At 45.0% G+C, this 12,922-nt stretch overlaps 1 protein-coding gene across 4 annotated transcripts in view; it reads left to right on the forward strand.

The window, feature by feature from the left end:
- The first annotated feature begins 11,523 nt into the window (after positions 1-11,523).
- Positions 11,524-12,922, forward strand: part of KAT2B (lysine acetyltransferase 2B) — a 116,976-nt gene continuing 115,577 nt past the window's right edge. For 2 of the 4 annotated variants that reach the window (XR_013277547.1, XM_077491406.1), the window contains exon 1: positions 11,526-11,813. Coding sequence is in view for 3 of the 4 variants with exons in the window: in XM_077491406.1 (XP_077347532.1) it covers positions 11,625-11,813 (189 nt within the window). In the remaining variant the exon portion in view is untranslated. Of the gene's footprint in view, positions 11,814-12,922 lie in introns of all 4 variants that reach the window. The other 2 variants (XM_077491407.1, XM_077491408.1) reach the window with 2 other exon arrangements.

Genomic DNA, 12,922 nt, shown 5'->3' on the forward strand with positions numbered 1-12,922 from the left:
CCCACATCTTCCCTTACAGGATCCAAACATTTCTATGTATTTTGAGAAACCTTAGAAGTCGTACTAAGCAATGAATTTCCCTTGCTGCTCCAGAATCTTTTTTTGAAAGGGAAGCACAATTAAATATATTGTTAAATATAAATATATATATGGGTATATTATATATATATATTATATATATATATACTGGGTATATATATATATATATATATATATATACTGTACATACAGTATCCCACAAAGGTGAGTACACCCTTCACATTTTTTTAAATATTTTATTATATCTTTTCATATGACAACACTGAAGAAATGTCACTTTGCTACAAGTAGTGAGTGTACAGCTTGTATAATGCCGTGCACACACGGTCGGCTTTTCCGATGGAAAATGTTCCATGGGAGCTTTTTGTTAGAAATTTCAACCATGTGTAGGCTCCATCTGACCTTTTCCATCGGAATTTCCGACATACAAAATTTGAGATCTGGATCTCAAATTTTCCGACAACAAAATTCGGAAACTCCGATCGTGTGTACACAATTCCGACACACAAAGTTCCACGCATGCTCGGAATCAAGCAGAAGAGCCGCACTGACAATTGAACTTCAATTTTCTCGGCTCGTCGTACGTCACCACGTTCTTGACGTTATGAATTTCCGAAAAACATTGTGTGTATGCAAGACAAGTTTGAGCCAACATCCGTCGGAAAAAATCCCATGGATTTTGGTGTCGGAATGTGCGATCGTGTGTACGTGGCATAACAGTGTAAATTTGCTGTCCCCATTCAAATAACTCAACACACAGCCATTAATGTCTAAACTGCTGACAATAAAATTGAGTACACCCCTAAGTGAAAATGTCCAAATTAGGCCAAATTAGCCAGTTTAACAGGACAGGTTCCACTCAGAACAGGCCTCGTAAATGGTCGACCAAAGAGGTTGAGTGCACGTGCTAAGTGTTATATCCAGAGGTTGTCTTTGGGAAATAGACGTATGAGTGCTGCCTGCATTGCTGCAGCGGTTGAAGGGGTCAGCCTGTCAGTATTTAGACCATACGCTGCATGCTGCATCAAATTGGTCTGCATGGCTGTTATCCCAGAAGGAAGCCTCTAAAGATGATGCACAAGAAAGCCTGCAGTTTGCTGAAGACAAGAAGACTAAGGACATGGATTACTGGAACCATGTCCTGTGGTCTGAAGAGACCAAGATACATTTATTTGGCTCAGATGATGTCAAGCGTGTGTGCTGGCAACCAGGTGAGGAGTACACAGACAAGTGTGTCTTGCCTACAGTCAAGCATGGTGGTGGGAGTGTCATGGTCTGGGGCTGCATGAGTGCTGCTGGCACTGGGGAGCTACAGTTCATTGAGGGAACCATGAATGCCATTGTGTACTGTGACATACTGAAGCACAGCGTAATCCCCTCCCTGCCATGCATGCTCAGAATAAATTATGAGACGAAAGCTATTGGCTACTGGACCATTTATAGTCCCGTTGTACGTGTTCTACGTCACCACTTTCAGAACGATCTGATTTACTGACAACTTTGTGTGAACGTGTGTATGTTAGACAAATGTAGGCCAAAATCCGTCTGTTTTTTCATTGGAAAGTCCGACCGTGTGTACAGGGCATTAGACTTTTAACTGTACAGACCACCAAACTAGAGAAAAGAAAAGATAGTTTATTGCCCAGAACCAGTGAGAAATAAATGTATATAAGAGTACAGTATCTTGCATTCAGATCCAAAATATATAATGATGTGAACATAGCAGCGTTGTAGGCCCATTCAAAGAGCATTGACAAAGCTCCTGTTTGGTCTATGATGCTTAGCAGCCTGAACTAAAACAAGGAATCTCTGCATCCAGTGTTTAAAGAGGAAAGGATTGTCGCTACTCCCAATCAGCCCAGTTGAATAAACGATAAGGAGCGGCCTCAGTATACATGTCTCCACCAAACCACACACCCTGATGCATTTAACCCACCCACCTGGGCTTAGTCATAGGGACACAGGGATCACGTTCTGGGACACAGGGATATGTTTTCACTTCTATTTTGAGCAGCGACAAAAGCAATATAAGCACTCAAATGTTTACACACGTACAGTGTAAGTGGACTGTATGCACTGTCACTGCTACCTAATGAATAGGGCCAATATTCTAAGATAAAGCAACAATGTGTTGGCAGTGTTTATGGCACATGAGCAGAATGACATTGGCCTTCAGTCATCTAGAATGATTGAAGTCCAAGGTCATCATGGGACTGTAGCTGCACATCTCCTCCCTAAAGCTCAAATCATTGTTAAATAAATAAACAGACATACAAAATATATGATACTAAATGGCCATAGGCACCTTTATTGGTTTATTGAAATTGGAAAACAAATAACTTTATTGGATTAACTGAAACTTCAACACATATCGCTCAGTCACAGAACTCGAGCGAGATAATATCAATTATTCATTCAACAACGTCCCATCTTGATACAAGGGTGACAAAACCACATAAAGTGCCTGCAACAAGGGTGGGAGGGAGGGTAGCTTGCCAAGTTGATCCTGGTCAACTGCTTATATACTACTGGCTAGGGATGAGCCGAACACCCCCCCGGGGTGAACTTTCGAACGGACCCCAAATTCGAACGAACTTTAGAACTCATTGAAGTCTATGGGACTCGAACGTTTGAAATTAAAAGTGCTAATTTTAACGGCTAATATGCAAGATACTGTCCTAAAAAGGGTTTGGGGACCTGGCTCCTGCCCCAGGGGACATGGGTCAATGCCTAAAATGTTTTTAAAAATGGCCGTTTTGGCGGGAGCACTGATTTTAATTACGATTAAAGTGAAAAAAAAAGTGAAATATTCCTTTAAATATGGTGCCTGGGGGGTGTCTGTAGTATGCCTGTGAAGTGCCACGTGTTTCCCGTGTTTAGAACAGTCCCTGCACAAAATGACATTAAACGGAAATAACACCATTTAAAACTGCTTGCGGTTTTAATGTTATATCTGGTTCCTGCAATATGGTTGAAAATCATTGAGAAAAATGGCATGGGTAGCCCTCCCTGCCCATTACCAGCCTATTTGGGTCTTGTACACATATTAAGGGGAACCCTGTACCCATATTAAAAAAAGGAAATGCGTGTGGCCCCCAGGCCCTATATACTCAGAACAGCAGTATACAGGCGGTGCAAACAAGACAGGGACTGTGTAGGTTTGTTGTGTTAAGTTGAATCTGTTTGTAATTTTCAACTGGTACATTTTTAAAGTGTAGCTCCAGTCAAAAAAATTATTTTTAAGCTTTTTGGAAAACATAGGGAAGGGTTATCACCCCTGTATAATTTGTTTTGTCGTCCATCTTTTTTCATCTCACTTGCTGTTGTCTCCTTCCGTTTGCAAGTAGGAGATGTTTGTAAATTGGATGTTTGAAAGTAGGGGCCTGCCCTATATGCTCTGCAGAAATGGCGGAACAAGGTGTTGGTTTTGCCACAACATTGTAAGCCCTCAAAGTGACTCTTGGTGGGCGCTGGAGCGCCCTGCTGTGAACGATTATATCAAGAATTGTAATTACATGCCATTGTTGAACAGTGGTAGAAAAATTGACCTTTGGTGGTTGTGGTGCTGGTGCCACAACACTATAAGTCCTCACCGTTACTCTGGGTGGGCACAGGAAGGGGCCCTCCTGTGAAATATTATATCAAGAATTGTAATTACATGTCCCTGTTAAACAGGGGCAGAAAAATTTGGCCTTAGGCACTGCTGCTGGTGCCACTACACTGCAACCTCTCCCATATACTCTAGTTTTATTGCAGGAATTAGCCCTGCTGCAAAGCATTGCATCAAAAATTGTACTTAAACGCCCCTGTTAAACAGGGGCAGAAAAATTGGGCCTTAGGCACTGGTGCTGGTGCCACCACACTGCAACCTCTGCCATATACTCTAGTTTTATTGCAGGAATTAGCCCTGCTGCAAAGCATTGCATCAAAAATTGTAATTAAATGCCCCTGTTAAACAGGGGCAGAAAAATTGGGCCTTAGGCACTGGTGCTGGTGCCACCACACTGCAACCTCTTCCATATACTCTAGTTTTATTGTAGGAATTAGCCCTGCTGCAAAGCATTGCATCAAAAATTGTAATTAAACGCACCTGTTAAACAGGGGCATACAAATTGGGCCTTAGGCACTGGTGCTGGTGCCACCACACTGCAACCTCTTCCATATACTCTAGTTTTATTGCAGGAATTAGCCCTGCTGCAAAGCATTGCATCAAAAATTGTAATTAAACGCCCCTGTTAAACAGGGGCAGAAAAATTGGGCCTTAGGCACTGATGCTGGTGCCACCACACTGCAACCTCTTCCATATACTCTAGTTTTATTGCAGGAATTAGCCCTGCTGCAAAGCATTGCATCAAAAATTGTACTTAAACGCCCCTGTTAAACGGGGGCAGAAAAATTGGGCTGATGGCATCAACCAGAACCAGAAATGTTCTTCCAACATATCAGCGGAGGAGGAAGAGGATAGACAATCAACATAACAGGACAGTCACACAGCATCAACATAGGCAGTCTTGAAGGGATGTGATATTTAAAAAAAAATTATTCTGTTACATCAGCTTCAGGTGCTTGGTAGCTGTGGGCGATCCAAGACTGATTTATCTTGATGAAGGTCAGTCGATCAACTGATTCGGTGGACAGGCGCACCCTGTGATTGGTAACAAAGCCACCAGCAGCACTGAAGGTGCGTTCCGAAAGAACGCTGGATGCAGGACAGGCCAGTAGCTCAATTGCATACTGTGCAAGCTCTGGCCAGTGATCCATCCTCAAGACCCAGTAAGCCAGAGGATTTTTGGTGGGAAAGGTGTCCAAGTCTGACCTTGCCCCTAGGTATTCCTGCACCATGTAAATCAGACGCTGGCGATGGGTGCTGGAACCGATCATACCTTGGGGCTGCGGACTAAAAAATTGTCTGAAAGCATCAGTCAGACGGCCACCTTCTCCACCGCTCCTTCTGACCGATGCCTCAGCAACACGTTGTCCAGGACCAGGAGTTTGTAACCTCCCAGTCTCTGGGAACGCGTTGCACAGACCTTTCTGCAAGGCCTCCCGGAGATGTCTCATCCTCTGCTCCCTCTGCGATGGCAAGATAAGGTCGGCAACCTTACCCTTGTACCGTGGATCAAGGAGAGTGGCCAGCCAGTAATGGTCCCTCTCCTTGATCCGAAGAATACGAGGATCCTTCCGCAGGCTTTGCAGGATCAGGGAGGCCATGCAGCGTAGGTTAGCTGAGGCATTCGGTCCGGAGTCCTCTGGGTCACTAAGGACAACATGATCCGCAGCTACCTCCTCCCAGCCACGTACAAGTCCACGTGTTTCTTGGGACTGTAAATCCTCCCTACAAGACTGCTGCTGCTGATGCTGATGCTGAGTGCCAGCCTCCACCTCCATGCTGACACAATCATCCTCCTCCTCTTCTTCCTCCTCCTCATCCTCTTCCTGTGTGATGGGTGGCACAGCAGGAACACTGTCTGGATAAAGGGGGCCTTGAGAGGCAAGGAAGTCCTCCTCTTCCTGCCTCTGTTCTGCCTCAAGTGCCCTGTCCATTATTCCACGCAGCGTATGCTCCAAGAGGTGGACAAGAGGTACAGTGTCACTGATGCATGCACTGTCACTGCTCACCATCCTTGTGGCCTCCTCAAACGGTGACAGGACAGTGCATGCATCCCTGATCATGCCCCACTGGCGTGGTGAGAAAAAACCGAGCTCCCCTGACCCTGTCCTGGTGCCGTAGTCGCACAGGTACTCATTGATTGCCCTCTGCTGCGTGTGCAGCCGCTGCAGCATGGCCAACGTTGAGTTCCATCTGGTGGGCATGTCACATATAAGGCGGTTCTTGGGCAGGTTCAACTCCTTTTGGAGCTCAGCCAGCCGAGCACAGGCATTAAATGATCGGCGGAAATGCACACAGACTTTCCTGGCCTGCTTCAGGACATCCTGTAAGCCGGGGTACCTGCCCAAGAACCGCTGCACCACCAGGTTAAGGACGTGAGCTACACAGGGCACATGGGTCAGTTGTCCCTGTCGGAGGGCGGAGAGGAGGTTGGTGCCATTTTTACAAACCACCATTCCTGGCTTAAGCTGGCGTGGCGTCAACCACCTCTCGGCCTGCCCCTGCAGAGCTGACAAAACATCCGCCCCAGTGTGGCTCCTGTCCCCCAAACAAACCAGCGCAAGCACGGCATGGCATCGTTTTGCCTGCGTACTTGTGTAGCCCCTGGAACGCCTACGAAGCACCGCTGGTTCTGAGGACAGAGCACTGGAAGAGGCCATGGAGGAAGAAGAAGAGGAGGGGGTGGAGGAGAGAGGTGTGTCACAACCAATAGTAGCATTTTGGAGGCGTGGTGGCGGAACAACCTCCAACACTACTGCACCTTGTCCTGCATCCTTCCCAGCTGCCAGAAGAGTGACCCAATGGGCCGTGAAAGACAGGTAACGTCCCTATCCATGCCTGCTGGACCATGAGTCAGCGGTAATATGCACCTTACCGCTGACCGCCCTGTCCAGCGAGGCAAGGACATTGCCTTCCACATGCCGGTAGAGAGCCGGAATCGCCTTCCGTGAGAAAAAGTGGCGCTTGGGGACCTGCCACGGAGGAACCGCACATTGTACAAACTCATGGAAGGGGGCCGAGTCTACCAACTGAAAAGGCAGCAGTTAAAGTGCTAGCAATTTAGCCAAGCTAGCATTCAACCGCTGGGCATGTGGATGGCTGGGAGTGAACTTCTTTCGCCGATCCAGCAGCTGGGGCAGGGACATTGGCCTGCTATAATCGGACGTGGGTGTACCGCTAGCAGAGTTCCCGGAAGCACTTGGATGTGACACACCTAATTCTACACCTTCATTCCTCTCAGAGCAGGTTTCAGAGAGGACTGAAGGTCTAGTGGGGTTGGAGATGCCAGCTGATGAGGAGCAAGGAGAGGTCCGCTTTGTTCTTTGGTGTGGGTCTTTGAGGTACGCTTGCCAACGAGCTGCATGGCAGGTCAACATATGTCTGGTCAAGCATGTGGTGCCCAAGCGGCTGATGTTTTGGCCACGCGAGATACGCTTGAGACATATGTTGCAAATAGCAGCGGTGCGATCTGATGCACTCGTCTCAAAAAAGGCCCACACCAAAGTACTTTTAGAATAACGCGCAGAGGCAGCGCCCTGCACAGGCGGAGCTCTGCGGTGTGATTCAGTCGGTGTGCTGCCCCTAAGCTGGCCCCCGGAGGGCATCCTGCCTCGTTGGACATGTGCCTCCTCCTCCTCCTCCTCCTCCTCTCTCCTTCCAGGCACCCACGTGGAGTCAGTGCCCTCATCATCCCCTCCCTCTTCATCTCTGTAGCAAACCTGGCAGTATGCTGCAGCTTGTGGAACATGACTGCCAGATTGCTGTCCTTCTTGAGCATCCCCTCTCTCTGCGCTCACGCTACTGCCTTCCTCTAGCTGAGTGTCATCATCAGAGCCCACAAAACACTGGGCATCCTCCTGGAGCATGTACCCAACACTGTGCTCAAAGAGTTCAGGAGACTCCTCAGGAGGACGTGGTGGGTCTAGGGAAGGAGTCACTGATGATGACATTGAGAGGAGGGAAGACGATGCGTTGGCAGCTGCTTTGCTAGTACCCTGAGACTGGGTGAGAGAGGATGAGGAGGATGAAGAGGGCTTGGTCATCCACTCTACCAAGTCGTTGGCATGTTGCGGCTCAACATGTCCAGCTGCCGAAAAGAAGGACAAGCGTGTCCCATGGCCACGTGCTGATGACAATGCACCGCGTCCACGACCAGCACTGTTGTCTCTAGACACAGAGCCTGCTTGCCCTCTTTTATCGGCTCGCGCCTGTCTGCCTCTCCTTGCTGGCCTTCCAAACATGGTAATGGCCTGAAGGGAGTTGGGTAAAAAAGCAGTTGGGTAGTGTATATTGTGCTAGAGGCACACAACACCCACTAACTCCTGCAGATGCCTTTATTATAGAACACCAGAGATAAAGGGGTATATACAGATGTATACTGTGCTGTGCTGGAGGCACACACAACTTCCAATAACTCCTGCAGATGGCAAGTGGGCTCAAATAGAGAAGAGCTATGTAGGTGGATATAGCGGTATGTACTGGGTACAGAGCACGCAGACAGCACGCACTAGCTCCTATCACTACTGACTGCAAGCTCTATTATAAATGATAGATCACTAGCTATATAGGTGAGGTGAATATAGCGGTGTATACTGCGGTCAGGGCACGCAGACAACAACCACTACACAACAGCAAGATCGAAAATCGGCCGAAAACGATCGGTGTGTACTGTGTTGAAGGTACACAGAACACCCACTGCTTCAGACGCCAACACACTACACAAGGCCGCCGCGCTGGCGGCCTTATATAGTGTGGGGCGTGCACTACACAGCCTGAGCTATGATTGGCCACAGGCATCCTGCCTGTGGCCAATCATGGCTCTCCTCGCTGCTGGCGCTGCGATTGGCCAAGCATGCACTGTGACCCCGCATGAGCCAGCAATGCACTGCCATCGCAGTGCATTGTGGGCCGTGAGCGCCACACGAATTTGGCGCGAACGGACCAAAATGTTTGGACTTCGCCGAACGTACGAACAGCCGATGTTCGAGTCGAACGTATGTTCGACTCGAACACGAAGCTCATCCCTACTACTGGCCATAGAATCTTCTGGAAAGGCATGTGTTTCTGGCTGAAAGCCTGTGTGGCAACCCAAGTACGTCCCAAAGGTGCAGTAACATGAAAATAGCGAGCCACAAAAAAATGTATGTATGTACATATATATATATATATATATATATATATATATATATATATATACACACACACAGTATCTCACAAATGTGAGTACACCGCTCATTTTCGTAAATATTTGATTATATCTTTTCATGTGACAACACTGAAGAAATGACACTTTGCTACATGTAAAGTAGTTAGTGTACAGCTTGTATAACGGTGTAAATTTGATGTCCCCTCAAAATAACTCAACACACAGCCAATAATGTCTAAATTGCTGGAAACAAAAATGAGTGCACCCCTAAGTAAAGATTTCCAAATTTCTTCAGTGGTGTCACATGAAAAGATATAATAAAATATTTAGAGAGTCCATATTTTGTGTGTCCACCATTATTTTCCATCACTGTCTTAACCCTCTTGGGCATGGAGTTCACCAGAGCTTCACAGGTTGCCACTGGAGTCCTCTTCTACTCCTCCATGATGACATTACGGAGCTGGTGATGTGCTCCTCCACCTTCCCTTTAAGGATGCCCCACAGATGCTCAATAGGGTTTAGGTCTGGAGACATGCTTGGCCAGTCCATCACCTTTATCCAAAGCTTCTTTAGCAAGGCGGTAGTCATCTTGGAGGTGTGTTTGGGGTCAGTATCATGTTGGAATACTGCCCTGCGGCCCAGTCTCTGAGAGGAGGGGATCATGCTCTGCTTCAGTATGTCACAGTACATGTTGGCATTCATGGTTCCCTCAATGAACTGTAGCTTCCCAGTGGCAGAAGCACTCATGCAGCCCCAGACCATGACACTCCCACCATCATGCTTGACTGTAGGCAAGACACACTTGTCTTTGTACTCCTCACCTGGTTGCCACCACACATGCTTGACACCATCTGAACCAAATAAGTTTACCTTGGTCTCATCAGACCACAGGACATAACTTTACTGGTTAGTTTATTTTTTAACTCATTAATTCATTAAAGTGTAATTTTTTCCCAAAAAATTGCATTTGTTTCAAATCTTCTTTTTATTATTAAATTGCATTTGAACGACTGCTGCGCAAATACAGTGTGACATAAAATATTGCAACAACCACCATTTTATTCTCTAGGGTCTCTGCTAATATATATATATATATATATATATATATATATATATATATATATATATATATATATATATATATATAATGTTTAGGGGTTCTAAGTAATTTTCTAGCAAAAAAAAAAAAATGATTTTAACTTGAAACCAACAAATGTCAGGAAAGGGTTTAGTGTTTAAGTGGTTAAACTTCCCTCATTTTCATACCAAAGTGTATTCCTTTGATCTAAAGGACAAATAGTTACAATGTTTATACTTAAGTTTCACTGCTAAAGAATGTTCTTGATTCTTGGCAGACTGCCCGGTTTTTCTTTTCCTTTCTTTTGAGGGCTGTCAGCTTTAGCAGAGCAGAGAGAATTATCTGCATGGAAAGAATCGGGAAATACTATTTTCAAGATTGCAAGGGGAAAAAAATTCCGATAACAATTTTTAAAGATTAATCGTGCAGCTCTAATATATATATATATATATATATATATATATATATATATATATATATATATATATATATATATATATATACTGTATATAGGGATATGTGAGGTAATGACATATATACTGTATACAGGGATATGTGAGGTGTATGTATGTGTATATATATATATATATATATATATATATATATACAGGGATATGTGAGGTATATATATACTGTATACAGGGATATGCAAGGTATATATATATATATATATATATATATATATATATATATATATATATATACAGTATACAGGGATATGTGAGGTGTATATATACTGTATACAGGGATATGTGAGGTGTGTATATATATATACTGTATACAAGGATATGTGAGGTGTATCTATACCCTATACAGGGATATGTGAGGTGTGTATATATACTGTATACAGGGATATGCAAGGTGTATATATACTGTATAAAGGGTAAATGTGAGGTGTATATATACTGTATACAGGGATATGTGAGGTAATGACATATATACTCTATACAGGGATACGTGAGCTAATGACATATATACTGTATACACAGATATGTGATGTAATGACATATATACTGTATACAGGGATATGTGAGGTAATGAAATATATACTGTATACAGGGACATGTGAAGTGTGTATATATACTGTATACAGGGATACGTGATGTAATGACATATATACTGTATACAGGGATATGTGAGGTCTGTATATATACTGTATACAGGGATACGTGAGGTAATGACATCTATACTGTATACAGGGATATGTGAGGTGTGTATATATACTGTATAAAGGGATTCGTGGTGTAATGACATATATACTGTATACAGGGATACGTGAGGTAGTGATATGTAATATATATATATATATATATATATATATATATATATATATATATATATATATATATATATATATATATATATATATAGTGTGAATATACAGCGATATGAGGTGAACTGAGTGCCATGTATTTACAATTGTGGACATTCCTAGCCATGTATGAGGAGTATTGTGGAGGAATGATGTAGGTGATGATTGTAGCAGTGACGAGGACGGTGTACACGTACAGTGAGTCCCTCTGACATGAGGACGGTGTACAGATGAGGGAAGACATGATGATGAGGAGGAGGGATGGAGTGGACAGTAGAAGGGAAGGACTGGGAAGAAGAAGAAGGAGGAGGAGGAGGCGGTGATGAGCGGCGGCCTCCCTGCTGGGGGAGCGGCTGTACATCTCGTCACCTCGCCCAGGGATCTGTACACCGGAGGGGGGGAGGGGGGGCATTCTCCTCCCCGGGCAGGCTCCAGTGCCATGTCGGAGGCAGAGGGAGTCTCCGCGGTGGCAGCTCAGGGCTCTCCGGCCGGTGGAGGAGGAAGGGGAGCGGAGAGCCCGGCCGGGGGAGGTGCAGCGCCGATCAGAATCGCTGCCAAGAAGGGGCAACTCCGCTCCGCTCCCCGGGCCAAGAAACTGGAGAAACTCGGAGTGTACTCCGCCTGTAAGGTAATCACACCGGGCACGGCGGTCTGTGTGTGTGTGAGAGAGAGAGACAACTTCACCTCCACACTGTGCAACACTGACACTACAACACCGCACACTACAACACCACACTCTGCAACACAGACACTACAACACCACACCGTGCAACACTACAACACCACACTGTGCAACAGTACAACACCACACTGTGCAACACTGACACTACAACACCACACTGACTGTACAACACTACAACACCACACTGTGCAACACTGACACTACAACAACATACAAGACTGCTGACACAGCATGTCCCAGTGTAACACAACACACACCCAGCACTGTAAGACTGCTGACACAACATGTTATCATCTAACACTGACACAACAACACACAGCACCACAAGAGACTGCAGACACCACATAGTATAACACAACAAGAGACTGCCAACATAACGTGTTATAATTTTGACAACAACAACACACTCAGCAATACAAGACTGCTGACACAAGACACTGTACTGTCATACCGAAACAACAACATACAAGACTGCTGACACAACACATTCTAGTGTAACACTGACACCCAGCACTACAAGAGACTGCTGACATAACATGTTATAACATTGACAACAACAACACACCCAGCAATACAAGCTTGCTGACATAACATGTCGAGTGTAACACAACACCACCCAGCACTACAAGCCTGCTGACACAGCATGGCATAGTGTAAATAAAGCCTGGTACACACTATACGTTTCTTTCTTCCTTTAACCCAGTGGGCTGAATGAAATAAACGGACAGATCGCGATGTTAGTACAGTGATCTTCCCCGTTGTGCTATTGTGTTCCGCCACCACCAGAACACACCGATTGGCGCTCGCAGCCATTGGCCAACACTAGACTAATAGTTTGATTTTCATATGGTTAGTGTCCTCATTGTGATAGTGGATTTTCATTTCAAGATCAAAAATTAATAAATGAACACTTAAATTGGAAATTTTATTTTTAAACAAACGATTTTCAAATTTTTTGTGGGTCAGTCGTTCAAAAAAATTAAATAAAAAATGAACAGAAATGTGCATGAGCAATAGAGGTAGTAGTAAAAACCGAAAGGAAAGAAAAACAATGT

This window comes from Lithobates pipiens, unplaced genomic scaffold (genome assembly GCF_037356315.1).
Source record: "Lithobates pipiens isolate NorthernLeopardFrog02 unplaced genomic scaffold, aLitPip1_a1.2 Scaffold_19, whole genome shotgun sequence".
Taxonomy (NCBI): Eukaryota; Metazoa; Chordata; class Amphibia; order Anura; family Ranidae; genus Lithobates; species Lithobates pipiens.